This window comes from Lynx rufus, unplaced genomic scaffold, assembly GCF_022079265.1.
Source record: "Lynx rufus isolate CCGP_SWC_20201006 ecotype Redwood Valley unplaced genomic scaffold, mLynRuf1.p SCAF_61, whole genome shotgun sequence".
Taxonomy (NCBI): Eukaryota; Metazoa; Chordata; class Mammalia; order Carnivora; family Felidae; genus Lynx; species Lynx rufus.
In genome coordinates, this window is record NW_025814880.1 from 271793 (window position 1) to 297139 (window position 25347).

Below are 25347 nucleotides of genomic sequence, written 5' to 3' on the forward strand. Positions count from 1 at the left end.
GTGAAAGAAGAAAGGATTAATAATTGGAAGTGAATAAAGGCAGGATTGGGAAGAAGAACAGAGGTGTGCATGATGTGCTAAATTTCACCCAATGTTCTCTCAAATTTTATTAAAATAAGAGAAAACTCTCGAAAAGTCATTTTTCCTAATTTCTCTGTGATTTTCCACATTTCTCTGTGACTTAAATTCTGCCTTTTCTTATAGATGATGACAAGATCTTTCAAAACAGGTTGCTAGAAGTTGTGATGTCTCTAAAAGGTACGTGAGCAGCATAATGAGAGTGCAGACCAATATGGGATCCTTGCTTTTATACTGTTCCCAAGGTATTAGTGGTTGCTGCTATACTGATCATATATACTGATTGCAAATTTATGCTCCCACTGAAGATCAAGCTTCACGTTAGCTGCTGATCTTTTACTTTATATCTAGGAAGAAAGCCTTCTACTTTCTCAAGATTCTTCCAAACTTTTCAAGAGAAAAAATACCAGATTTCAAGTTTGCATAGCAAAATGTGACAGACAAGATTAGCACTGATTCAGGGAATTTAATCAGCTGCAGATAAATACTAAACTGGGAATTCAGTCATCAAAACCTATTGTTTAGCAGTAAAAAATGTTTGCCTCCAGAACTAGAATTCACTTAGCATTTATTCAATGGTATTTAAAACTTTGTATTTTATAGTCTGATCCCTAAGACAAATCTCACGAGAAGTGACCTTCATTCTAATGTCATAGTTGACTTTCTCTATAGGCATAATAAGGTCCTTAGTCTCTTGTTCTAAAATTGGTGTGGTTTTTTTTTTCACATTTTAGAACAAGGATTATTAACCTTACTACTAAGGGGGTTCTGTGAATAGGCTTTAGAGAATATATGACCCCCCCCCCGAAATGATGTGTAATCTTTGTGAACACTAGCATATAGCTCATGCAATTCACAACAGGGCATGTGTCTCTAAAAGGTTTATGAACCTCTTTTTTGAAGTTACATAATTTTCTTCATGGACTCTCTTTCCTTAGATGGGAAAGTCAATGTCAACGACTTGAACGCAATACTGGATAATATGGGAATCAAGCTCTCAGATAAGGAACTTGAGGCTCTGACTCAAAATCTCCCTGGTGATGGTGAGCAAGTTTCCAGATACCATAGTTCCGTGTTGGGAGAGCTTGGACAATAAAGGTTGTGGGGGAAAGGGCCCTTAGGAATGGTAATCTACACTGATAGTAAGAAGCTATAAATATGGGCAAAGCATGTAAACAGCATATAAGCAGCCAGCTACCAAGTCACCGTGAAAACATTGCCCTTTGTATGAATGTCTTTTATGTTCTTTATCCATATTATGGTCACTAGAAGACAGTCTTCCACATTTTAAAAAGAAATATGCAGGCCACTTAGATGACGGTACTTCTGAATTTCTTCCCATTACTAATGCATATAGCTTTGAAATAGTATAGAACTATAAGTAAAATTAATATTTTTGAAATGGCATGTTTTTATGTTTAGGCTTTTCTTTATAGTATTAATGAAGACAATGAAAACTGAATAAATTAATAGCCTAGAAAGATATTCTTCAGTAAATAGTTCTTAAGTAAGCATATATAAAGTACTTAAGATAATGCCTGGCACATAGTAAGTTAGGATTTATTATATTTACTCCCACATTGTTTTTCACGATATTTCATGAGTCTTTTATATCTCATTATGACTTTAATTTTCTTCTGCAGTTGATAGGAGGACTTCTCCTAAAACACCAATGAAGGAACTGCAAACTTTTACAGGTAAATGAAAAGTTGATGTAAATCTAGGGTTTCGGTCCTTTATAATAGTTTTCTTTATAATAGTTTATAGTTTTCTTCAGTGGTATTTCTGGTATCTTATAAATTCTGATGTTTTATTTTTAAATATATGAATGATGGATTGACATTAGGAAAGTTTCTCCACTAGGATACAAGACTATATGTCAATTTTAAATCCTAAGTTTTCTGTTACTTGTGCAAGTAATATGCTTCGGGCCACAAATGTTTAAATGAAAAATATCTAGAAATGTATAGAAAATGGCATGGTGAAGCTTAGAAATGATCAAGATAATGTATTCCTGATATCATCAATAATTCTTACCAAAGCAAATGTTTTTGAAGAATAATTTATATAAGAATCTGCGTTATCTTAATTCACTCATCAGATTTTACTCTGAAAGTTGTTTTTTTCCAGCTTTAGGAAAAATGGTCTTTAATTTATAATAAATGTGGTATCTTATTACCATAAGATACCATAAGATATGCTCATAAAGATGTGCTTTATTACCATAAGATATGCTCAAGGGTTCTGCAATTGAGAACATCTTCGCCTAACACCTCATCTTGATATTAGGATATCATTAAACTTCATAGAACATATTTTACAACTTGATATAATACCAGAGTTCCAAAAGCTTATATGTCTATTGTTCCCTCTCTTAAAAGATGAGAAGGTCGATTCTAATGACCTGAAAATTTTCCTGGGAAGCCTGGGGATTGAGCTCACAGATCAGGAAAAAGAGAAGCTACTGAAAACACTGCCAATTGACGGTGAGATTGATAGAGGTGTCATGGAGGTCTTTTGTTGGTCTTTAGGTCTGTGTAAATATTTCCAACTTTGTTTCTATTTATTTTTCTCCAAAAGTATAAAAGAAAAAATATTAAATTGAGTTCTAAGTATATAGCAACCTGTCACTGTCGCTTAGAATTTATATTGGAAGTTAAATAATCCTTTAGACAAGAGTTGACATTAACAGCTAAACATATTGTTACCTATCAAGCTACTAATTTGTTCATATCATGAGAAGAGAAAAAAAAAAAAGAAAGATTGGAGATCCATGACAAAAAAATAAAGATGGGAAGCAGAAATTTAAAAGCAAAGGGAACCTATACTCATGTTTGAGCAAGGAGACTTCCTCAGGTACTGGAATAAAGAGGTTTGTCACAAGGAGAGAGGTTTCTGTTTCCAAACTTCGTTATATTAGATGAAATAAACTAAAAATTAGAGACAACTCTTCTTAAAATGTTATTTTTGAAATTATTTATTTAAATTATTAATTTCACACCATTTTTGTGATTTCATGTTAATTTCCCCATTGCATGAATTATGGCTTTTCTTACAGCTGCTGGAAAGGTATATCACAACAGGTTGCTAAAGGGTGTGAAATGTCTCAATGGTGAGTAAGACCCAATTAAAAGTCATACTGTCTGACATTCCCCAACTTGACACTTTTATTCCAATTATGAATCCTGGCTCCTCACTTTGGTATCATTCCTTATTTATGATTCTTGCAGTCTACCCACATTTTAACTGATAACAGCGTATATTTTATCTTGTAGGAAGTTCCATATGGAACTTGCATTTTTTTTCAACTCTGTACACCCCTTCTCCATGCACGAAAAAATCACTTCACCTTAAACAAACAAACATAATAAGTAAATAAATAGAAAGTTGATATGCATGCAGAATTTTGGCATAATACACTTTTTTTTCATGTTCCTACCTTCTGTCTTTCCTAAGGGGGAAAGGTTCATGTAAATAACCTGGACAACACCCTTAAAAAATTGGGACTTGAGCTCACGGAAGAGGAACTTGCAAAGCTGTCAAAAAATCTACAAGTTGATGGTGAACACTACAGATGTCCTCAGGCCATTTTTAAATTTTTCTTTTATATCTGATATGTTTGAAAATAGATTTAATTGACAGATACATGTTAGAAAGCTTGGAGGAGAGCCCAATTTTATTTTTTTTACTTAAGTCTTTAATTTTAATTCCAATATAGTTAACATAGAAAATTATATTATTTCAGGTATACAATATATCAACAATTCTATATATATGTGATAAGTATACTCTTTCGTCCCCATCACCTGTTTCACCCATTTCCCCACCCACCTCCCCTCTGGTAACTACCAGTTTGTTCTCTATAGTTAAGAGTCTACTTCTTGGTTTGTCTCTCTCTTCTTTTTTTTTTTTTCTTTGTTTACTCATTTTGTTTCTTAAATTTCACATATGAGTGAAATCATATAGTATTTGTCTTTAACATTTCTCTTAGCATTATACTCTTTAGCTCCATCCATGTTGTTGCAAATGGCAAGATTCCATTCTTTTTTAAGGCTGAATAATACTCCATCACACACACACACACACACACACACACACACACACACACACACACACATATGTGCTACGTCTTTATCCATTCATCTATTGATGGATACTTGGAGGAGAGCCCAATTTTAAAGTCAGAATAAATCTTGGATCTTCATTACAATTAACCTAAAACAGCATCACCTTTCCGTAAATATACCAAAAACTGCAGAGGGTGCTGTCAGGACTCTAATAGTCTAAATAATAAGAAAGCAAAATACTAGGGATATGAAAATCTATTTATAGAGAAGTCAACACGCCATTCTTCTATCTATCCTCCTGTCTAATGAAATCTTCACTCAAAAACGTGTTCAAAGATTTTTATCATAGTGCACGAGACCTTCAAGCTCCATCTGCCTGTGTGGACATATCTTCTCTCATTTTTCTACTGTTCAAGCCATGTTGAGCTGCTTGTAGTTTCACACACATAGCATGATGTCCCTGGACATTTTTCTCAACTTCTCCTCCATGTGAAGTCTCTTCCATCCTTCCATATTTCATATCAACTGCTCTGATACATTAATGTAGTTCACACACATCTCCTGCAGGAAGCAATCTTAGAACATACCAAGCTAGATTAGTGGTCCCTTCCTCAGCTGTTTGTGGGTACATGAGGTAAAGTTACCAGAATACCTGGCCAACTCCAGTAGTATCTTCAGCTATGGCTTATAATGGCATCCAAAATACTAGGAAGAGCACACTTTTTCTGATTCAGTTTCTAGTATACAAGAGACCTTTGTATTAATGGAGATCATCTTAACTCCCTGAGATCCAGGCATTTTCTAAATGGTCTCAGGTAAAATGAAGATGTAAGGAATTTTTAATGGAATTGTTTCCTTAAAATATATGTCTTAAATTTGTCTTCTGGGCTTCTGACATTATTTTCATTGTGCCTTTTCTTGTAGCTAATGGAATGGTTGGTCTGAAAGAGGTGATGGATGGAGTAAAAGCTACTACAGGTAAGAGAGAAATTAAGAATCTAAAACACTTAGTATTTATAATAATTATATTTCATCATTATTCCTCAATTGCCATATTAGTTATGGCATTTATTTCTTTGTTCATTAAATTACTAGCAACTCATTTGTTTTCTGGTATATTTTTTATTTGTATATTTTGCTCTTCTCTTTTTTAGAATGGCCAAACTCTGTACTAGTGAAATAATATATGAAGTAAAATTTTGATAAAGACTACAGATAACTGACAAAAAATGAGACTAACAGATCTTACCTTATTTTATACATTTATTTGAATAAGTAATTTATAATATTCCAATTGAATAGCAGATACATAATGTAAATCTCACAGGGTTCAGAGTTGCCTTGCCATTGTCATTGTGACTGTGACTTCTTTTATTAGCACTTAGAGATCAAATTCTTTTTCTGTGAAAGTCATCGTCAGTATATTTGGAGAGGTCTCATTGGCCTATGCTCTTTATTCTGTACCGATTTAATCTACATAGCCATAGATTAATTTTCCCTGTTTGGAGTCATTAGAGGATCCTTTAAATTCGTATACGTAATGATGTCTATTTTTTTAAGGAGGGGAGGTTGACGTCAAAGATATGAAAGCTCTTCTGAAAAACATGGGAATAGAGTTCACAGATAAGGGACGTTTGAAGCTGCTGAAAAATCTGCCTTTCAATGGTAGGCATTTATATACTGATGTGACCTTAAAGTCTTCTTTGAAGCTTTTAAAGATTTTTTAATTTAAATTCCAGTTAGTTAACATACAGTGTAATACTAGTTTCAGGTGTACAATTTGGTGATTCAACACATCCACACATCACCCTGTGCTCATCACAAGTGCCCTCCTTCATCCCCATCACCTGTGTCACCCTTCCCTCACCATCTTCCCCTCTGGTGACCATCAGTTTATTCCCTATAGTTAGGAGTCTGTTTCTTGGTTTGCCTGGCTTTTTTACCCTGTGTTTGTTTTGTCTCCTCTTAAGCTTTTTTTTTTTTTTTTTTAGAAACTCAAACTATCCCCATTTGCTAAGATGCAACAGCAAATAAACAAACAAATACCAAACAAAATAATTTAAATGTTCACTCATTCTAGAGGGAAATTTCCCTCTATGCAGTTTAACTCTCTGTTTTGGAATAATCATCCCCATGATGCTGACTCATGCCATCAAGGGGACTACATTTCTGAGGCTACCCTTACCTTTTTAGATACGTATAGGCAATTGTGGGAAGCAACCAAGGGAAAGAAGTGGTGTTAGACTAGAAGGGGATAAAAGGTCAGAGGTGATATTTTCCAAAAACGCTGTGTATGTTATAGAGTGCCTTCTATGCTAAATTTTAGATAGACTTGCCATATTATAAACTTTCCCTAATTTTCTCTCAAACTTTATTTTAATGAGGGAAGTTTCTAGGGCAAATCATGAAACTCTCAGTTTTACTAAAGTTTTAGTGACTAGCCACATCATTTCTCTATGACCTTAATTGTGTTCTTTTTTATAGATGATAACAAGGTCTTTAAGAACAGGTTGCTAGATGGTGTGAAGTCCCTTAAAGGTGAGTGAGAAACATAATAAGAATACAAATGAATATGAGATCTTCATTTTATACTGTTTCCAAGATGTGAATTTGAATGCTGCCATCTGTCATATGTACTGATTGCAAATGTATGCTTTTTTGGACCTCAATCTTTATTTTAGCAGTTGAATCTGATGTTCTATCTTGGAAGTAAAGCACCACACTTTCTTGTCATTTTCGAAATTTTCAGGAAGAGAAATAGCAAATTTCATGTTTACATGGGAAAAAATATAAATGATTAGCAGTGATCCAGAGCACGTAATAAATAGAAAAAACTAAATTGGAAGTTCATTCATCAAAAGTCAACCTACTATTGTTTAGAACTAAATAATGTTTGCCTCCAGTACCAGAATTCCCTAAGCATTCATTGAACACCATTTTTTCAACCAGATTTTTTTTTTAATTCATTAAGAAAATTGAGGCTGGCAAGAGTGATAGCCCTCAGCTTTACATCTTCAATCCCTCCCTATTCAGGTATCTTTAAGCACACCCATGTTAGTATAAAGGATGAGTGAGAAGTGCCTCTTCCTCCTCAAAGCTTACCAGGATGCCCTTGACTCCACTGTCTCCCATATCTTTTAAGACCTTGCCCCACTGGCCATTTTCAACCTCTTCAGCCCATTTACATGTTCAACATACACCATCCTATAAAATAAGCAAACTAGAACTCTCCACACCCCTTTTTGGCCACAACTCAATCTCTTTCTTCCCTTTTTCATCCATTTCTTGAGAGACTTTTCTGTACTCTGAGCCCATATTTCTGTACCTTATTCTCAAACTAATTTCAGTATTAAATGCCATTTAAAACCTTGTGTTTCTGTAGGCTGGTCCCCAAGACAAGTCTCAAGGGAAGTAGCCATAGTTCTAAATTTGTAATTGACTGCTTAAAATATTTTGTCTCTGTGCTAAAATTGTTGAACATTAATTTATTTTTTTCACTTTACAGCAAACATTTTCTGTTTGGTCCGAAGCAAATTTTGTGAATAATGATCTACTGCTTAAGAAATTCACCATGGGCGGGGGGGGGGGGGGGGGGGGGGCGCCTGGGTGGCGCAGTGGGGTCGGTTAAGCGTCCGACTCAGCCAGGCCACGATCTCGCGGTCCATGAGTTCGAGCCCCGCGTCAGGCTCTGGGCTGATGGCTCGGAGCCTGGAGCCTGTTTCCGATTCTGTGTCTCCCTCTCTCTCTACCCCTCCCCCGTTCATGCTCTGTCTCTCTCTGTCCCAAAAATAAAAAAAAAAAATAAAAATAAAAAAACGTTGAAAAAAAAAAGAAATTCACAATGGGATATGTGTATCAAAAAAGTGTAAGAACTTCTCTTTTGAAGTCATTTAATATTCTTTATGGACTGTCACTTTTCTTAGGTGGGAAGGTCAATATGAACAACCTGGGCACTGTTCTGAACAACCTGGGGATAAAGCTTGCAGATAGTTAACCCCGGAGAGAGGTTAGTTACAAGAAACTTGGGGGGGGGGGCGAGGAAATGCCCTTTTTCATAGGGAGAAGGGAAGGCCCAAGAGCAGTGTGAGACACCATATCAATGACTAAAACACAGAGAATGTCATTTGAGTTTATGAGTATCCAGTTAACAAAGTCAAAATTAAACCAGTTTTCTATATGTGTGATATGTATGACTTTTATGTTCTCTGTAAGTATCATGTTTAGTAGTTGAGTCTTTCCAGTTTTGAATACAAGAATGCAGATTCTTTAGACACATTCACTTCTAAGTAACTTCCCCTTCCTAACACAAATAAATTTGAGATATCATAGGCCAAACTGCACCATTGCGATTGCGTGGTTTTCATGTTTAGAATTTTCTTGTTATTCATGTTTGTCTTAGAATAAAAGTGGAGTAGAATAATAATCTAAAAAGTGTGTTCAAAAATATTTGTTTAAATAAATATTAGCAATTATGATGGGGCCTGACACATAGTTAAGTGCAACTGTTATAGTTCTTCCCATGTTTTCCCACAAACTTTTGTATTATATCTAGAATGTAATATTTGAAGTCTATATAATATATGAGATCCATAATATATGGGATCTATAATATACTGCGATTTTATCTTCTCTTCTAGTTGATGAGAAAATTCCTCTAGAAACACTGATGGAAAACATCACAGATTTTACAGGTGACTGAAAAGTTACTATAAAATTAGGATTCCAATTATCGACATTAAATTTTGGTTTTTGCTAATATTTCCTGGTACTTCATCACTGACTTGTAAATTCTGACATTTCTCTATATTTATTAATGAAATATTTGCTTCTAGTGTTACATGTATTGATATAAAATTATCTGATTTTGCAATGAAATTACCATACTATTTCTTGCTTTCAAATTCTACAGTCTCTGTTGTTTATGCCAATAATGTAATTCACTTCACCAGTGTTTAATAACCACAGTATAGTACGGCACAGCAAATTAGAGAGTGCAGCCTAAAATTGATGGAAGTAATGAATTTATTGTATTTATCATATAATTCTTATTTTTTAAATTAAAATACTTTTTCAAAGAAAAATTCATATAAGCATCTATTTTTCTAATTAATAGATCAAATTTCATTCTGAAAGTAGTCTGTCCTGATTTTAGAAGACTCTCTTGTTCACATTAAGAAAATAAATTTGACCTATCATCTACATTGATTCTGTAGTTGAAAATGTTTGTTTGTTTTTATTACTGTAGTTTTCAGTCTGAAAACAAGGAGATGGTATTAATTATCCTAAAATAACTTTTTTCATTAGAAATAATTACTATTATCTGGAGGTGCCTGGGTGGCTCAGTCGGTTAATCGTCCAACTTCAGCTCAGGTCATAATCTCGCAGCTTGTGAGTTCAAGCCCCGCATCAGGCTCTGTGCTGACAGCTCAGGGCCTGGAGCCTGCTTCAGATTCTGTGTCTCCCTCTCTCTCTGCCCCTCGCCCACTCGCTCTCTCTCTCAAAAATAAGTGATAAAACATTTAAAAACTTTAAAAAAAAAAAAAGAAATTATTACTGCTATCTGAAATGAAGATGTATACCAAATTTCTTATTTTCAAAGGTGAGAAGATTGAATCTAGTGAGCTAAAAAATGTTCTGGGAAATCTCGGAATTGAGCTCACAGATGAGGAACTAGAGAAGCTGCTGAAAATACTGCCAATTGATGGTGAGTCATACAAGTGTCTGTGGGAGCTTCCAGGGAAATTAGATTTTTACAGATCTGCATGAAAATTTTCACTTCTTCTCAAACATGATGGAACATTTTTAAAAAACTAAAATGTAAGCTACATCTTAAAACAGTAAGTGTCGTTTAGAGTTTATTTTAGAAGCCAAGCAACTCCTCAGATGTAAGTTGCCATCAGAGCCAACAAATGTCTACTGTCACCCTTCAGGGCTTATACCATAAGAAGGAAAAAGAGAGAGATAAGCGAGCAATGGAAGAAATTAAAAATAAAAGTCAGAATTAAAAAGAAAAGAAAGAGATATTTGTACAGTACAGTAGGCCCACTCAAGGGGACCAGCTTATCATATTGAAAAAGCCTTCTCTTCCTTAATTTCACTGTTATATAAAGATGAACATTTTAGGTGAAACATTTTTTTAAAAATTTTTAATGTTTATTTATTTTTGAGAGACAGAGAGTGATAGAGCACGAGCAGGGGAGGGGCAGAGAGAGAGAGAGGGAGACACAGAATCCGAAGCAGGCTCCAGACTCTGAGTTGTCAGCACAGAGCCTGACGCGAGGCTCAAACTCACAAACTGCGAGATCACGACCTGAGCCGAAGTCAGACGCTTAGCCACCTGAGTCATCCAGGCACCCCGTAAGTGAAATATTTATAATGGTACTACTGAATTATCATCCACATATTGTACAAGTAACCCAATATAGCATACAATGAAGTGAATTCTAATGTATTCACCACATTCATCACAACAGTCAATTTTAGAACATTTTTATTATCCCAGAAAGATATTCCATACCTATTAACAGTCCCCTCCCAATTTCTCCATCTCCCTCAGCCCTGGGCAACCACTAATCTATTTTCTGTCTCCATCAGTTGCCCTATTCTGGATATTCCACATAAATAGAATCATATAATATGTGGTCCGTAGTGACTAGTTTCACTTAACATAATGTTTTCCAGGTTTATCTCTGTCCTGTTATGTATTAATACAGTTGACGCTTGAACAACACGGGTTAAGAGCACTGACTCCCTGTGTAGTCGAAAATCTGTGTATAACTTTTGACTCTCCAAAAACTTAGCTACTAATTGCTTACTGATGACCAGAAGCCTAACTGATAACATAAAGTCAATTAACATACATTTTGTTGTTATATGTATTATATACCCTATTCTTACAATAGGTAAGCCAGAGAAAATAAAATGCTAATAAGAAAATCATAAGGTGGGGCACCTGGGTGGCTCAGTCAGTTAAGCGTCTGACTTGAGCTCAGGTCATGATCTCACGGTTTGTGGGTTCGAGCCCTGCATCAGGATCTGTGCTGACAGCTCTCTCTCAAAACTAAATCAACATTAAAAAAATAATTTAAGAAAATCATAAGGAAGAGAAAATACATTTACAGTGCTATACTATAAAAAAAAAAAACCCACGTATAAATGGACCTGCACAGTTCAAACCTCTGTTTTTCTAAAGTCAACTGTACTTTGTTTCTTTTCGCTGCTGAATAATAGGCTATTCTATGGATATAACACATTTTATTTATCCATTCATTGGTTGATGCGCATTTGGATTGTTTCCACATTTTAGCTATTATGAATAATTCTCCTATGAACGTTCATGTACAAGTTTTTACGTGGATATATATTTTCATTTGTCTTGGGTATATACCTAAGAGAGAAATTGCTGGGTCATATGGTAATTCTGTGTTTCACCTTTTGAGGAAGTGCAGGCTGTTTTCCAAAGAGGCTGCATTACTTTCCATTTCCACCAGCGGTGTATCAGAGTTCCAGTTCCTCCACATCCTGGTCAACACTTGTTACTTCTGTCCTTTGATAATATCCTAGTGGGTATGAGGTGGTATCTTATTCTGGTTTCGACTTGCATTACCCTGATTGCTAATGGTGTTAAGCATCTTTTCATGTGAATATTGGCTAAACGTATACCTCCTTTGGAGAAAAATCCACTCATAACCCTCATCCGTTTTTAAATTTGGTTATCTTCTTATTATTGAATCGTAGAAGTTCTTTATACATTCTAGATACAAGTCCCTTATATTTTCTAGATATAAGTTCCTTATCAGATACATGATTGCAAAAGTTTTCTCCTGTCCTGTGAATTATCTTTTTACTTTCTTGACAGTGTTCCTTGATGCACAAAAGATTTTTAACTTTGATGATGTCCAGGGTATAACTTTTTCTTTTGTTGCTTGTGTTTGGGTGTCATATATTAAAAAAATGTCTAATCTAAGGTTAAGAAAATTTACAGTTATGTTTTCTTTCAACATTTTTATAGTTTTAACACTTACAATTAGGTCTTTGATCCATTTTGAGTTCCTTTTTGTATAAAATGTGAGATAGGGATCCAAAAGAATATTCTCTTTGCATGTGACTGTCCAGTTGTCGCAGCACCATTTATTAAAAAGACTGTTCTCTCTTCATTGAATGTGCAAGTACCTTTGTCAAAAATCAGCTGACCAAACATTGGAAGGTTTATTTCTGGATTGTAAATTCTGTTCCATTAATGTATATATCTAGTTTTATGCCAGTACCTCCCTGTCTTGATTACTGTCACTTTGTAGTTTTTAAACTGAAAAGTGTGAGTCCCCTACTTCTTTTTCCTTTTTAAGATTACTTTTGCTTTTTGGAGCCTGAGCTTCATCATATGAATATTAGGACCAGCTCATCAGTTTCTGCAGACAAACCAGCTGGAATTTTTTATAAGAATGTATTGACTCCGTGGATCAGTTTAGGGAATATTGTCACATTCACAGTATTACGTCTTCCAATCCATAAACATAGGATGTCTTTTCATTTATTTAGGTCTTCTTTAATCTCTTTCTGTAATGGTTTATAGTCTCCAGAGTATAAGTTTTGTACTTCTTTTGTTAAAATTATTCTTAGGCATTTTATGCTTTTCATGCTCTTGTAAATGAAATTGCTTTCTTCAGTTTTCTTTTCATTTGCTTGTTGCAACTCTATAGCAGCAATACAGTTGATTTTTGTATGTTGATACAAGACTGCATTTTCTGCTTCTGAAATTATTCAGTTCATGCTATTTTTGTGAAACTCGTATTCATTCTACCATTACATGAATTATGACTTTTCTTACAGCCAATGGAAAGTTATATCGTAATAGACTACTGAAGGCTATGAAGTCTCTCAAAAGTAAGTAAAAAACGAAATTATAAGGCATGTTATCTAGGTCTCCAGATACACCATCCAAGCATGAATCTTGGCCCTATATAAGCTTTTATTTATAATTCTCCCAGCGTAACTACATCTTACCTGCTGTTAATATACACTTTCTCGGGGCGCCTGGGTGGCGCAGTCGGTTAAGCGTCCGACTTCAGCCAGGTCACGATCTCGCGGTCCGTGAGTTCGAGCCCCGCGTCGGGCTCTGGGCTGATGGCTCGGAGCCTGGAGCCTGTTTCCGATTCTGTGTCTCCCTCTCTCTGCCCCTCCCCCGTTCATGCTCTGTCTCTCTCTCTGTCCCAAAAATAAATAAATGTTGAAAAAAAAAATTAAAAAAAAAAATATACACTTTCTCTTGGCAGGAAGTCCACTGTCTTCTTAGATTTTTTTCAACTTTTTCTCAAGAAGAAAAACCAACCCTGGCAAAAACAAACAAAAAACCCTGGTTGTTATTGAAAAGCAATGGTCAGCTACAATAATCACCAATAAGTCAAGCCAGTAAACAAAAAAGAACCCTACTTTTTATGCAGAGTAATTAAGTTAGTGGTCTGCAGTTCTGTTTGTTCCAGCACCTTAACCTTGTCTTACTTTGTAGGCTTGTCCACAAGAATAGACTAAAGGAAATACAGTTCTGACTCCATTGACTTTCTATTTGAGTCTTTAAGTGGAAAAGCCTATTTGGGATTTCAGCCTTGTCAAAGTGTAATAATAACAGAGGCATGAAATATATTTTATCTTTTGTTTCTTTTGTTTTAATAATATGTGGTCATTAAAGTTAATAATAGTTTTCCTAAAAAACATTTTTAAATTTTACTATTATACAACTTTTTTTTTTCAAATGTTGCTTTACTGTCTCTTTCCTAAGATGGGAAGATTAAAAAGAATTACCTCCATACTAGTTTGGGAAATATGGGAATGGGGCTCACAGACGAGGAACTTGCTGGATTGTCAGGAGACCTACAAGTTGATGGGGAGTACCAAAGATAGCATTCAGGATCTATTTATCTTGATCTTCGATTTAAAGGGGTATCAATTAAAATTATGTTGTGAGACAAATTTAGCTGGACTTTATTATACTCTATAAACAAAGTGTATCTTTTTCTGAGCTCATGTCATTGATTACATGTCTCTTTTGGACTTCTGTAGCAAACGGGAATGTTGATCTGCATGACGTGATGGAAGGAATGAAAGCTATTACAGGTGAGCACAAAGTCACTATAAACCTAAATTCCCATTGGAACACTAACTATATTTTACCATTAACCTTAAATGCCATGTTGATTCTGTTACTGTACTCCTTATTATAAATATTTGTCCAGAGTTGGGCTTTGTGGTATTCGTGTTTTGGTAATAAAATTTTAGCTTCAAGTCTTGGTAGGAAGACCCTTACTCTCTTCAAAAAATAATCTAAAAATAACTTTTTTAGAGTCACTAAATTTCCCTCACGAGCCTTTCTCTTTCTGATTAAGGGAAAGTTGACATCAAAAACCTGGAAACCGTTCTAGGTGACATGGGAATCAAGCTCACAGACCAGGAACTTGAAGATCTGAAAGAAAACCTGCCAGTCAGTGGTGAGCACGTGAGATACCATTGGATTTTGAGCTTTAGGTGTTATGTACCGTTAGCAATGAAAGGAATGGAACGAGGGAACTTTTTACGCAGAAGAGGTCCAGATTGTAGATGGGACAAGAACACTGACAAAGAAGTTGAGAATGTAGTATTTGGACACAGGTGGCATGGCCACTAGAAGAGTCTGCGAAGTTCTGAGGACAACAAAGTTTGCCTTTACCAAATGGCCGCTTTTGAATCTCATCTGTTTGTTATCAAATTCAAGAGTTGATATTTTATGAAATAGAAAGTCAAATTTACATTTTTTAAATAAGTATATTTTTAATATTTTAAATCTTTTCTTCTGTTCTATATTCAAGCATATTCTGAGTAAATATTTGTTGAATGGCTATTTAAAGTGCATAACAAAATGCCCAGTAACAAAATGCTGTTATAATCTGAAGGGGAGGAGAGCGTTCTTATGCTATTTTATATCATTTTATGAGCTTCAAGTTATGTGTTTTTTTTGTTACAGTTGATAATACAGTTGCTCTGAAAACTTTGAAGGATGAAGTGAAAGCTTTTACAGGCAAGAATTTGTTATAAATGATTTGCAACAAATTGTGATTTACACTAAAAATTTTAATAGCATTTTCTCAAAATTCTACTACTGCTTTACAGATTCACATACTTTCAGTATTCATTTTGATAAATATGTGCATCTACTGATCAACATCTTAATCTAACATTATCTGGGTTTATAAGTAAAAAGGACTATTTCTTCATTGTAAGTCATATATTCTTTGATGCTTTTTTTCAGTAAAAGTGCCTGGCTCTTATTTATACACCCAAACCTAGATGATCACAGCAAAAGCAGGGTGGAGCTGTAGAAATAAAAGTCCATTACCAACAGCTAATTACATAGTTTTAACAAAGTAAAGTAAAATATGTCACACTTTGTTAATTGTGTCTTGTATCATACTAACCGTCTCTTGACCTTATTTCTGGATAATTATATGACCAGATTTGCTTCTGTACTATGTGATATCATTCCCAGTGTTAGGGATACATCCCACTTGCTAATATCGAGGGACAAATTCTATTTTTTATTTAGCATTTGACTCTTTTTATTAGAAAATCTTTCACTCGATCTTTCCTTTTCATTCTGGTATCAGAGAAAGGACTAGAGCAGCAAAAGTAAATGTTTAGATCACGTTAAATAATCAGATTGTCCGTTAATAGTTTAACCTGTAACTATTCTGTCTTTTCAAAGGAGAAAAGGTTGATTCCAGGGACCTACAAAATACTCTAAAAGACATGGGGATTGAGCTTACAGACAAGGAGGCCAAGCAACTGAGGAAAACACTGCCCCTTGATGGTAAGTGAATGCCACATAAATGCCACCATACCTTCCAGGGAACCTGACTTTATGGGTCAGTGCGAGCCATTCTTTTTTTTAAATTATTTTTTCAATGTTTATGTATTTTTGGGACAGAGAGAGACAGAGCATGAACGGGGGAGGGGCAGAGAAAGAGGGAGACACAGAATCGGAAACAGGCTCCAGGCTCTGAGCCATCAGCCCAGAGCCTGACGCGGGGCTCGAACTCCCGGAGCGCGAGATCGTGACCTGGCTGAAGTCGGACGCTTAACCGACTGCGCCACCCAGGCGCCCCCAGTGCGAGCCATTCTTAATCTTTTAGTAGTACAGTTTTGTCTTAAAATGCCATAAATTAATAGAGAAAGGTACTTCTGACTTGAAAAGAAATTCTTTCATTACCTCTTGGAACACAATCTGAAATTCATCACTACATTGCCATATAGTAATCTGAGTGACTAATACTATCCTCTCAGATTGGTATTAGTTTTGCAATAAGAGCAAGGAAACATAATGAAGGAGAAAGAGGACATCAGTAGAATAAAAAGGAAGAAATATTTTAATGTATTTTTTAGAATTGCACCATGGGAGAGTTTAATAAATGTCTCTAATTCCAAAGAATGGGTAAGTTTGTCACTGTGGAAAACATCTATCTCTATCTATCTATCTATCTATCTATCTATCTATCTATCTATCTAGAGCACATGAGCAGGGCAGGGGTAGAGAGAGAGAGAGAGAGAGAGAGAGAGCGAGAGAATCTCAAGCAGGTTCCACACTCAGCACAGAGCCTGACATGGGGTTCAGTCTCATGACGGAGATCATGACCTGGTCCCAAATCAAGAGTCAGATCCTTAACCGACTGAGCCACTCAGGCACCACAAACATTTATATTTTTAAATGTCCACATCGTATAACTATAAAATAAATGCATTTTTACAGCAAATCATTGAAATGTATCTTTCTACAATCATATAATTTGTAATGTTTTGGTTTTCTGGAGATCTGCATTGTACTTTTTCTTACAGCCCACGGAAAGGTGTTTCAAAGCAGGTTGCTGAAGGATGTGAAGTATAATAAAAGTGAGTAAGAAGCACAAAGATGAGGCATATGAAATATCCTTAAGCATTAAATTTATATCACTAGAATATAACACCTTATTTTGCTTCTTGTACCACATCTATGTTTTTGCTGGTAGTAATCCTTTATCTTAGATGAAAAGTTCTCTACTGCATTGTGTTTTTGAAGCTCTCTCTGAAGAAACAATTATATGAACAGAAATAAAGATGGAAGGAAAGGAAGGAGGGAAGGAAGGAAGAAAGGAAGGAAGGAAGGAAGGAAGGCAGGCAGGCGTGTGCAAGGGAGGAAGGTGGGAAGGAGAAAGGAAGAAGGTTTGGGACTTACTCCAAAATGTGAGCAGAAGCAGACAAAACAATCTCAGAGTAAGAGTTTAGGAAAGGACTATAATTTCTACTTCTTGGTGGAGATTACTGGTTATTGCTCTTTAGTTACACTTGCTCAGCCCTGCCCCACCTAACTTTTTCCTGGGCCTGTATGTTTAACGTTTGAGGAAACAAATTCTAATTCTAACTCTGCTTTTAACTCTTTATTTTTTTTTAATTTTTTAATGCTTTTTTATTTTTAAGAGAGAGACCGAGAGAGACAGAGTGCGAGTGGGGGCGGGAGGGAGCAGAGAGAGAGGGAGACACAGAACCCAAAAGCAAGCTCCAGGCTCTGAGCTGTCAGCACAGAGCCCAACGTGGGGCTCGAACTCACAAACCATGAGATCATGACCTGAGCTGAGGTTGGACGCTCATCCAACTGAGCCACCCAGGTGCCCCTGCTTTTAACTCTTTAAATTGTAACTCAGCTTGTAAAGAGCTGTACATATATATTGTAGTTTTGTTCTTTGCTTGAAAATTTTAGCAGTTATGCTAGATTGTGAAGTCATTCTCTTTTAGCCATATATTCATGTAACAGCACCAACTATACTATCTTAAAGAGATATTTGCACCCCCATGTTCATTGCAGCATTATCTGCAATACCCAAGACAAAGACACAACATGTCTCTTGACAGATGAGTGAAGAAAATAGAATATATATACATATATATATATATATATATATATATATATATACATACATACATACATAATACATAATAGAATATTATTTGACCGCAGAAAAGAAGGAAAGCCTGCCATTTACAAGGATGAAACTTGAGGGCATTATGCTAAGTGAAATAAGTCAGACAGAAGAAAACAAATACTATGTGATACCTCCTATGGGTGGAATCTAAAAAACCAAACTCATAGAAACAGAGACCTGATTGGTAGCTGCCAGAGGCAGGGGGTTGGGGAGAGGAATAGGTGAAGGTAGTCAAAAGGATGCAAACTTCCAGCTATAAGAGGAGTAAGTTCTGGAGATATAACGTAAGGCACGCTGACTATAATTAACAACACTATCATATTTTTGGAAATTGCTAAAAGAGTAAATTTAAAAGTTCTCACCATACACACAACCAAAAATGTAACGATGTGAGATGACAGATGTGTTAACTAACCTTATTGTGGTAATCATTTTGCAGTGTATATATATGCATATATTGTACACCTTAACCTTATACACTGTCATATGTCAATTATTCAATAAAACTGGGGGAGGGGCGCCTGGGTGGCTCGGGGGTTGAGCGAGGGACTTCGGCTCAGGTCATGATCTTGCAGTTCGTGAGTTTGAGCCCCGCGTCGGGCTCTGTGCTGACAGCTCAGAGCCTGGAGCCTGCTTCGGATTCTGTGTCTCCCTCTCTCTGCCCCTTCCCTGCTCATGCTCTGTCTCTCTCTCTCTCACAAATGAATAAACATTAAAAAAAAATTTTAAATAAGATAAAACTGGGGGAAAGGGGGAAAACATTCATGTCTGTTGGTTGAAGATAATAATATACGTTCATGAATTTTTCTAAATATTTTGTAATCATTCCATTTTTTCTTTCCTTTTCATGTTTTCAAGGAGGGAAGATTGATGTAAATAACCTGGATCCTGTTTTAGAAGCCATGGAGGTCAAGCTGACAGAAAAGGAACTGAATCTGTTAAAGGATCTTCTGCGTGGTGAGCATTATAGAAAACACTGTGATTTTAAACAGATGTTGTGCTTGCAGGATTAATTTTGACTGTTTCCAAGGTTTAAATTATTTGTTGCCTGAAGGCATTTGAATAGCTTGCAGAAGAACTCAGGGGGGAAAAAGGCTGGTTTTTTTTTTTAGTTTTTTTTTTTTTTAACATTTATTTATTTTTGAGAGAGAGCCAGACAGAATGTGAGTAGGGGAGGGGCAGAGAGGGAGACACACAACCCGAAGCAGGTTCCAGGCTCCAAGCTGTCAGCACAGAGCCCAATGCCCAGGAGCCGTGAGATCATGACCTGAGCTGAAGTTGATGCTCAACCGACTGAGCCACCCAGGTGCCCCAAAGGCTGTTCATTTTTGTGGCTTTAAAACCTCTCATCTATTTCTTTATACATCTTGGACTAGGGGTGGATGCTAGTGACAAGGGGAGGGATTTTTGTTGTCTGGTTTTACAAAAATAGGATCTGCAATGTGGTTTTTTTTGTTTTTGTTTTTTCGCTGATCCATATATCACTGCCATTCACACCATGGTGCAGAACATCATCCATGAGAGGCTCCACTCCTCAGTGCCAAGGCCATTGTGTGTACCTGCCAAATACAGTCCTCTCTGTGTTCTGACCATTGAGCCGGATGGCTTATTCGCTTATAAAAGAATATGAAGATTTGACAGCCACTAAGTGCACCTGTCATTGACACAGGGTTCTCAAAACTAAAACCTAGAAATGCCACACACCTGTCTGTGCCTTCAGGAGAAAGCTCCATGTGTCAAATCTTGATAATGCAGTATGTCCCGTGTAAAGAGGAGCCTGTGTAGATTGGCACATTCTGAGGAATCTGTCAGTGTAAAGTGGTAACATCTGCCTCTTTTATTTACAAATGTAAATGAAATGTAATTATTCAGCCATTCCTCATTTCTCTATTCATAGATATTGAGATGCTTTCTTTTCTGGTCACTATAACAAAGAAAGTTAACAGAAAAATATGTATAGTATTACAATTGTTAAAAAATATATGTAATACACTTTATAAACATAAGAAAGTTCTGGAAGGCTATACACAAAACTGTTAGGAGAGGTACTGAAGCTGAGGAGAGGTAAAAGAAGGGACGTTTACCTTTTCTTAAACGCTCTTTTTTTTTTTTTAGTCTGTTACACAAAGTATGTTTTAAATTCCACTTTTTTAAGCTTAATTTATTTTGTTTTTAATTTAAGATGAATACATGGGGTGCCTGGGTGGCTCAGTTGGTTAAGCGTCCAACTTCGGCTCAGGTCATGATCTCACGGTTTGTGAGTTTGAGCCCTGCATCAGGCTCTGTGCTGACAGCTCAGAGCCTGAAGCCTGCTTCAGATGCTGTGTCTGTCTCTCTTTCTGCCCCTCCCCTGCTCACATTCTGTGTGTGTGTGTGTGTGTGTGTGTGTGTGTGTGTCTCAAAAATAAATAAACATTAAAAAATTTTTTAAAAAGATGTATACAAATGGTGTGGTAAAATGACAGGATTTTGGCTGTGTTTTTATCTACCAATTAGGTTCAGCAGATCACTAAACTGACCATTTAAGTGACTAGTTCCTATCAAATATCCCTCACTGCTTAACACTGGTCTCTACCTGCCCATTGCATCAACATGTGGTAACACGAGAGAACAATCCTAACGAATACTGGGAGATACATAATTTTAAAAAGTGAGGAAAGTAAGATTGAAGGATTACTCAAATCACACAAAGCCACTAACGAATGTGGACCTGGCAGAGTTAGAACATTTAATAATTGAAGAAAAAAAATTGTACATGAATAATATGTACATGAATAATATGACAGGACATTCAACATACAGTGTTTTCAATTTCAAAAGATCTTAAAGGACCTCTTAGAACAAAGTCAATCTTTTGGTAAAGGTTATTTTTATATGTCTCATTTCAAAGTTCAAAAGCTGTGGAGTACAATACCCTAATTTGCTCAGAAAAAAATCACATCCCAACACACTTGTAACAGTTGGCATTGAATTCATTGTTTCTTCTAAGAATCATGGAATAGTTATAACCTGAATTTTCTTAAATATTAGGTGAAATAAACTTTGACAGTTTTCATCTTTATTATTTAATAAAACCATTTAAGATATTTTTTTTTCATTATTTATTATTAAATCTTGGTCCTCATTGCTAATGAATTATTTTCCTCGGTCATCTTCTGCAACCATAAATCTTAGATTTAAAAAAAAAACCTCCTGTCCTGTGTATCTTCTTTTTTCTGAGTCCATGTTATTGTTCTTCTCTGATGAAACTTTGTCTTACAGGCTCTAAGAAAGTTGATCTGCAAAAACTGATGGAAAAAGTAGAAGCTGTTACAGGTGAGGAAAAAGTTACCAAATACATATGATTCTGATTCTTTACACATATTTTATATTCTTCCCTGTTACTTTATACTCCTTTTAAATTATGATATTTTGGGGCACCTGGGTAGCTCGGTCAGTTAAGTGTCTGACTCTTGATTTTGGTTCAGGTCATGATCTCACGGTTCGTGAGATCAAGCCCCGCACCTGGCTCTGCACGGAGCCTGCTTGGGATTCTCTCTGTCCCTTTCTCTCTGCCCCTCCCCTGCTTACTCTCTCTCAAAATAAATAAGCATTAAAAATAATAGTAAATAAATTAGGCATAATTTTTAATAAACTGATTTCCTGGACTTTGGTTTTTCAGGGTTTTCTTTTTAAGTTTTTCTTTAAATTCTAGTTAGTTATCATATAGTGTAATATTGGTTTCAGGAGTAGAATTTAGTGATTCATCACTTATGTAACACCCAGTGCTCATCATAACAAGTGCCCCCCTTAATACCCATCACCCATTTAGCCCATCCCTTGCCCACCTCAGTTCGTTCTCCATCAACCCTCAGTTTGTTCTCTATAGTTAAGAGTTTGCCTCCCTCTCCCTTTTTTTTCTCCTTCCCCTATGTTCATCTGTTTTGTTTCTTAAATTCCACATATGACTGAAATCAGAAAGTATTTGTCTTTCTCCGGTTTGTCAATGCTTTAACAACAAAACATAGTGCCATATTTTGTTAGGCCCTACAATCTCATTTTTTCCAGATTTTTACTAAAAACATATTAGTGCGATAAAAAGAGAGTAAAGTTTTATTACTTACTAGTAATCTCCCACAACAGAGTATTATGAAATGCATTACCCTGCACTCTGTTATTTTGTCTCTATTATTACTAAAGTTATGGAAATAAACACTTTAATATCTTACCATAACTACAGTCAAACAGGACTCATTTGACTTTATTATGGATTGAGTAATTGGTGCTAATAATTAAACAGTAATAAGAGATTTCATTATTATTTAGAATAATTAGATGGTTCTTTAAAATCTCACATGTTACCATTTCTGTCCTTTTAAAGGAGAGGAAATTGATGTCAATGACATGGAAACAGTTCTAGGAAACATGGGAATAGAACTCACAGATAAAGAACTCTCACAACTGGTGAAAAATCTGCCAGTTGATAGTGAGTGTTTAAATAAAAATGTAGTCATACAGGGAAGTGTATTGTTAACTTGTGAAAACTTGTAAAATTGTCTCTATCTTATTGCTTGTCAGAAATAATTTTATGATTCATGTTACATAATTTTAAATGACTATTATATGTTAAAATTTTCTCTGTGCCAAATTTATCTTTAGTTTGAGAAGTAACCGTTGTATCATCATGACTCCTATCATCAGGATTCAGTTATATTACTTATAACTTTTGAGTCTATCAAGAGATGTAAAATTTAATCCAGAATAAATGAGAAAAAGAGAAAGGAGTGATCTAATAGGGGAAAATGAAAATATCACAAAAGAAAAGTAAAAGATATTTTTCAGAATGGCAGAATGTCAGTATCCCCATCCCTTATAATTTCATTATTTGCCACTAACTCAGAAAAGTTCTAAGGCAGTTCACAAAAGATGTCTTACTGAAATGGCTGATTTCTTACTAGACAGTAATGAAATTCCACATTACTCTTCTGTGATCTGAATAGTCCTTTTCCTTACAGATGGAAAGGTCTATCAAAGAAGGTTGCTGGATGGTATAAAGTTTGTTAAAGGTAAGGGAGAAACTTAACAAAACACAAATCAGTCTGAGATCATCACGTTTGGCATTTAGACTAATTCCTTGTGATTAAATTGTCAACTCTGCCACTTAACACATTATGATATACTTTTGTTTCTTTTGTGGATGATCGTGTTCTTTAGGAGATCATCTTTTATGTTGTAACTTGGAAAGAATTCCTATGCTTTCTCTGGATTTTTCAAACTTTGACAGAAGTAGAAATTATCAGAGCCCAGGCTACATAGCAAAAGTAAAGGGAAAATTAGCACCTCTTCAGTTAGTTTATGCAGCAACAAAAGACTACTAATCTGACATTTAGACCAAGAGAGCAAGAGAGTGCTAGAAAGTCTCCACGAAACTGAAAGAACACGGGACTGAATAGATAGACAGGGAGCAGGCCAGGAAAAAGGTCATGTCTAAGCAAGGTTGCGAATACCACCTTCATGATTTCTGCCAAATCCACACACTATTTGTACTACTATTAATATTTTCACTGATACTGATTTACTTTTTACTTAAATTTTAAAAAGTTTTAAATGGTAATGGAAAAACAGCATGCCTTAACATAACTAGACATTAATTGTAAAAACGAACATAATGAAAAGGAGACAATAGTGGTTAGAAAAGCTGGAATTGTTATCACCCTACTAGAATTCTCTGAGAAGTCATTCTGTCACCTTTCAGTTTTTATACTGGGCGTGCTTATATTAAGATTAAAATTGGGGCGCCTGGGTGGCTCAGTGGGTTGAGCGTCCGGCTTCGGCTCAGGTCACGATCTCGCGGTATGTGAGTTCGAGCCCCGCGTCGGGCTCTGTGCTGACTGCTCAGAGCCTGGAGCCTGTTTCAGATTCTGTGTCTCCCTCTCTCTGTGACCCTCCCCCGTTCATGCTCTGTCTGTCTCTGTCTCAAAAATAAATAAACGTTAAAAATTAAAAAAAAAAAAGATTAAAATTAAAACAATAAACTCAAACTCAAACTCTTATTATTGACTCTGTCCTCCTGTAAAGATCTCATCAGGCTTTGGTTTTTTTGGAGGAACATGATAACCATAATCCTCCGGAGGTCAGGGTTTATCCCACATTTTAGGGACATTAACTGTTACCTGTATACTTCTTTTTCCATAAGGAGGGAAAGATTGATTCCAGTAAAGTGGATGAAGTTTTGGGAGCTATGGGCATGGACCTCACTGAAAAGGAGCTTAAAGACATAATGCAAAATCTGCCAGTTAATGGTGAGCATTTTGGATGCCACTGAACACTCCAGAAAAACTACTTTTGTAAGCCTATTTATAACAATCATTCAAAATGCTTGTTTGACATCAAGAAGGCATTGTGAAAAGCTTGGGGAAAAAAACTCAGGTCCAAAGAAAGAACGCATCCTGTCTGTCGCTGGTTTCACACGCACACTAGAGAAAGATTTCAAGATAACTTGACTTTTTCACTCAACCTTACCTTTTTTTCCCTACAGAGTAAGGGAGAATTGATAGGTATTGCTCAAATTACAATTGAGCTCTTTGGCCACATTTGCTAATGGGTGACATCAGTATTTATAAAAAGGGTACTTAGTATAGCTGTGGCTATCTGTAATGTTGTTGTTTTTTTTCTTTGTTAATGTGGCCAGAGTATCCCTGCACTACATGGCCGCCATCTCAGTGTCTGTCTGTGTCTCACCTTCACATGGGTCCTATGGGGAAAACTCTAAATCAGTAGCCGAGTGAAGTCACAGAAGTCACAGAGCCTCCCTTCCACCAAATGCTGTTACTGAAGCATCACAAGACCCTGCCCAGATTCAGTCTAAGCTTTTGGTGGGAGATGTATCAGTCACACTGTAATAAGATCGTGTGGGGCGGGAAATCTATGTCTCAGCCATCCTTGAAACATATGTTCTGCCACAGCTCCTTTTACTCAGCATACGTGTTTTAGATTCATCTCTGGTGTTGTCTGTGTCAGTGATTTGTTTTGGTGGGAGTTAAGACGGTGGAGCAGCATGGGGACCCTGAGCTTGCCTCATCCCTGAAGCGCAGCTAGATCAGCACGAAACCATGTCAAGCACCTAGGAAACTGAGCTGAGGATCAACACAACAATCTGCGTAACTTGAGCCACAGAACTCAGCAGGTACACAGTGTGGAGAGGTGGACTGGGGGAGAGAAAAGCCACGGAGGGTAGGGAGCTG

The 25347-nt window shown here is 36.1% G+C and overlaps 1 protein-coding gene across 1 annotated transcript in view; it reads left to right on the plus strand.

The window, feature by feature from the left end:
- The window catches only part of LOC124500912 (uncharacterized), a gene marked incomplete at its 3' end in the record, with an annotated part of 105456 nt that overhangs the window by 33477 nt on the left and 46632 nt on the right, over positions 1 to 25347 (plus strand). The window contains exons 13-32 of the mRNA XM_047064782.1: positions 205 to 258; positions 1017 to 1121; positions 1722 to 1775; positions 2460 to 2564; positions 3137 to 3190; positions 3535 to 3639; positions 5070 to 5123; positions 5706 to 5810; positions 6630 to 6683; positions 8783 to 8836; positions 9745 to 9849; positions 12975 to 13028; positions 14202 to 14255; positions 14525 to 14626; positions 15139 to 15192; positions 15877 to 15981; positions 17004 to 17057; positions 18983 to 19081; positions 21386 to 21439; positions 23119 to 23169. Coding sequence (XP_046920738.1) covers positions 205 to 258; positions 1017 to 1121; positions 1722 to 1775; positions 2460 to 2564; positions 3137 to 3190; positions 3535 to 3639; positions 5070 to 5123; positions 5706 to 5810; positions 6630 to 6683; positions 8783 to 8836; positions 9745 to 9849; positions 12975 to 13028; positions 14202 to 14255; positions 14525 to 14626; positions 15139 to 15192; positions 15877 to 15981; positions 17004 to 17057; positions 18983 to 19081; positions 21386 to 21439; positions 23119 to 23169 — 1476 coding nt within the window. The remainder of the gene's footprint in view (positions 1 to 204; positions 259 to 1016; positions 1122 to 1721; positions 1776 to 2459; positions 2565 to 3136; positions 3191 to 3534; positions 3640 to 5069; positions 5124 to 5705; positions 5811 to 6629; positions 6684 to 8782; positions 8837 to 9744; positions 9850 to 12974; positions 13029 to 14201; positions 14256 to 14524; positions 14627 to 15138; positions 15193 to 15876; positions 15982 to 17003; positions 17058 to 18982; positions 19082 to 21385; positions 21440 to 23118; positions 23170 to 25347) is intronic.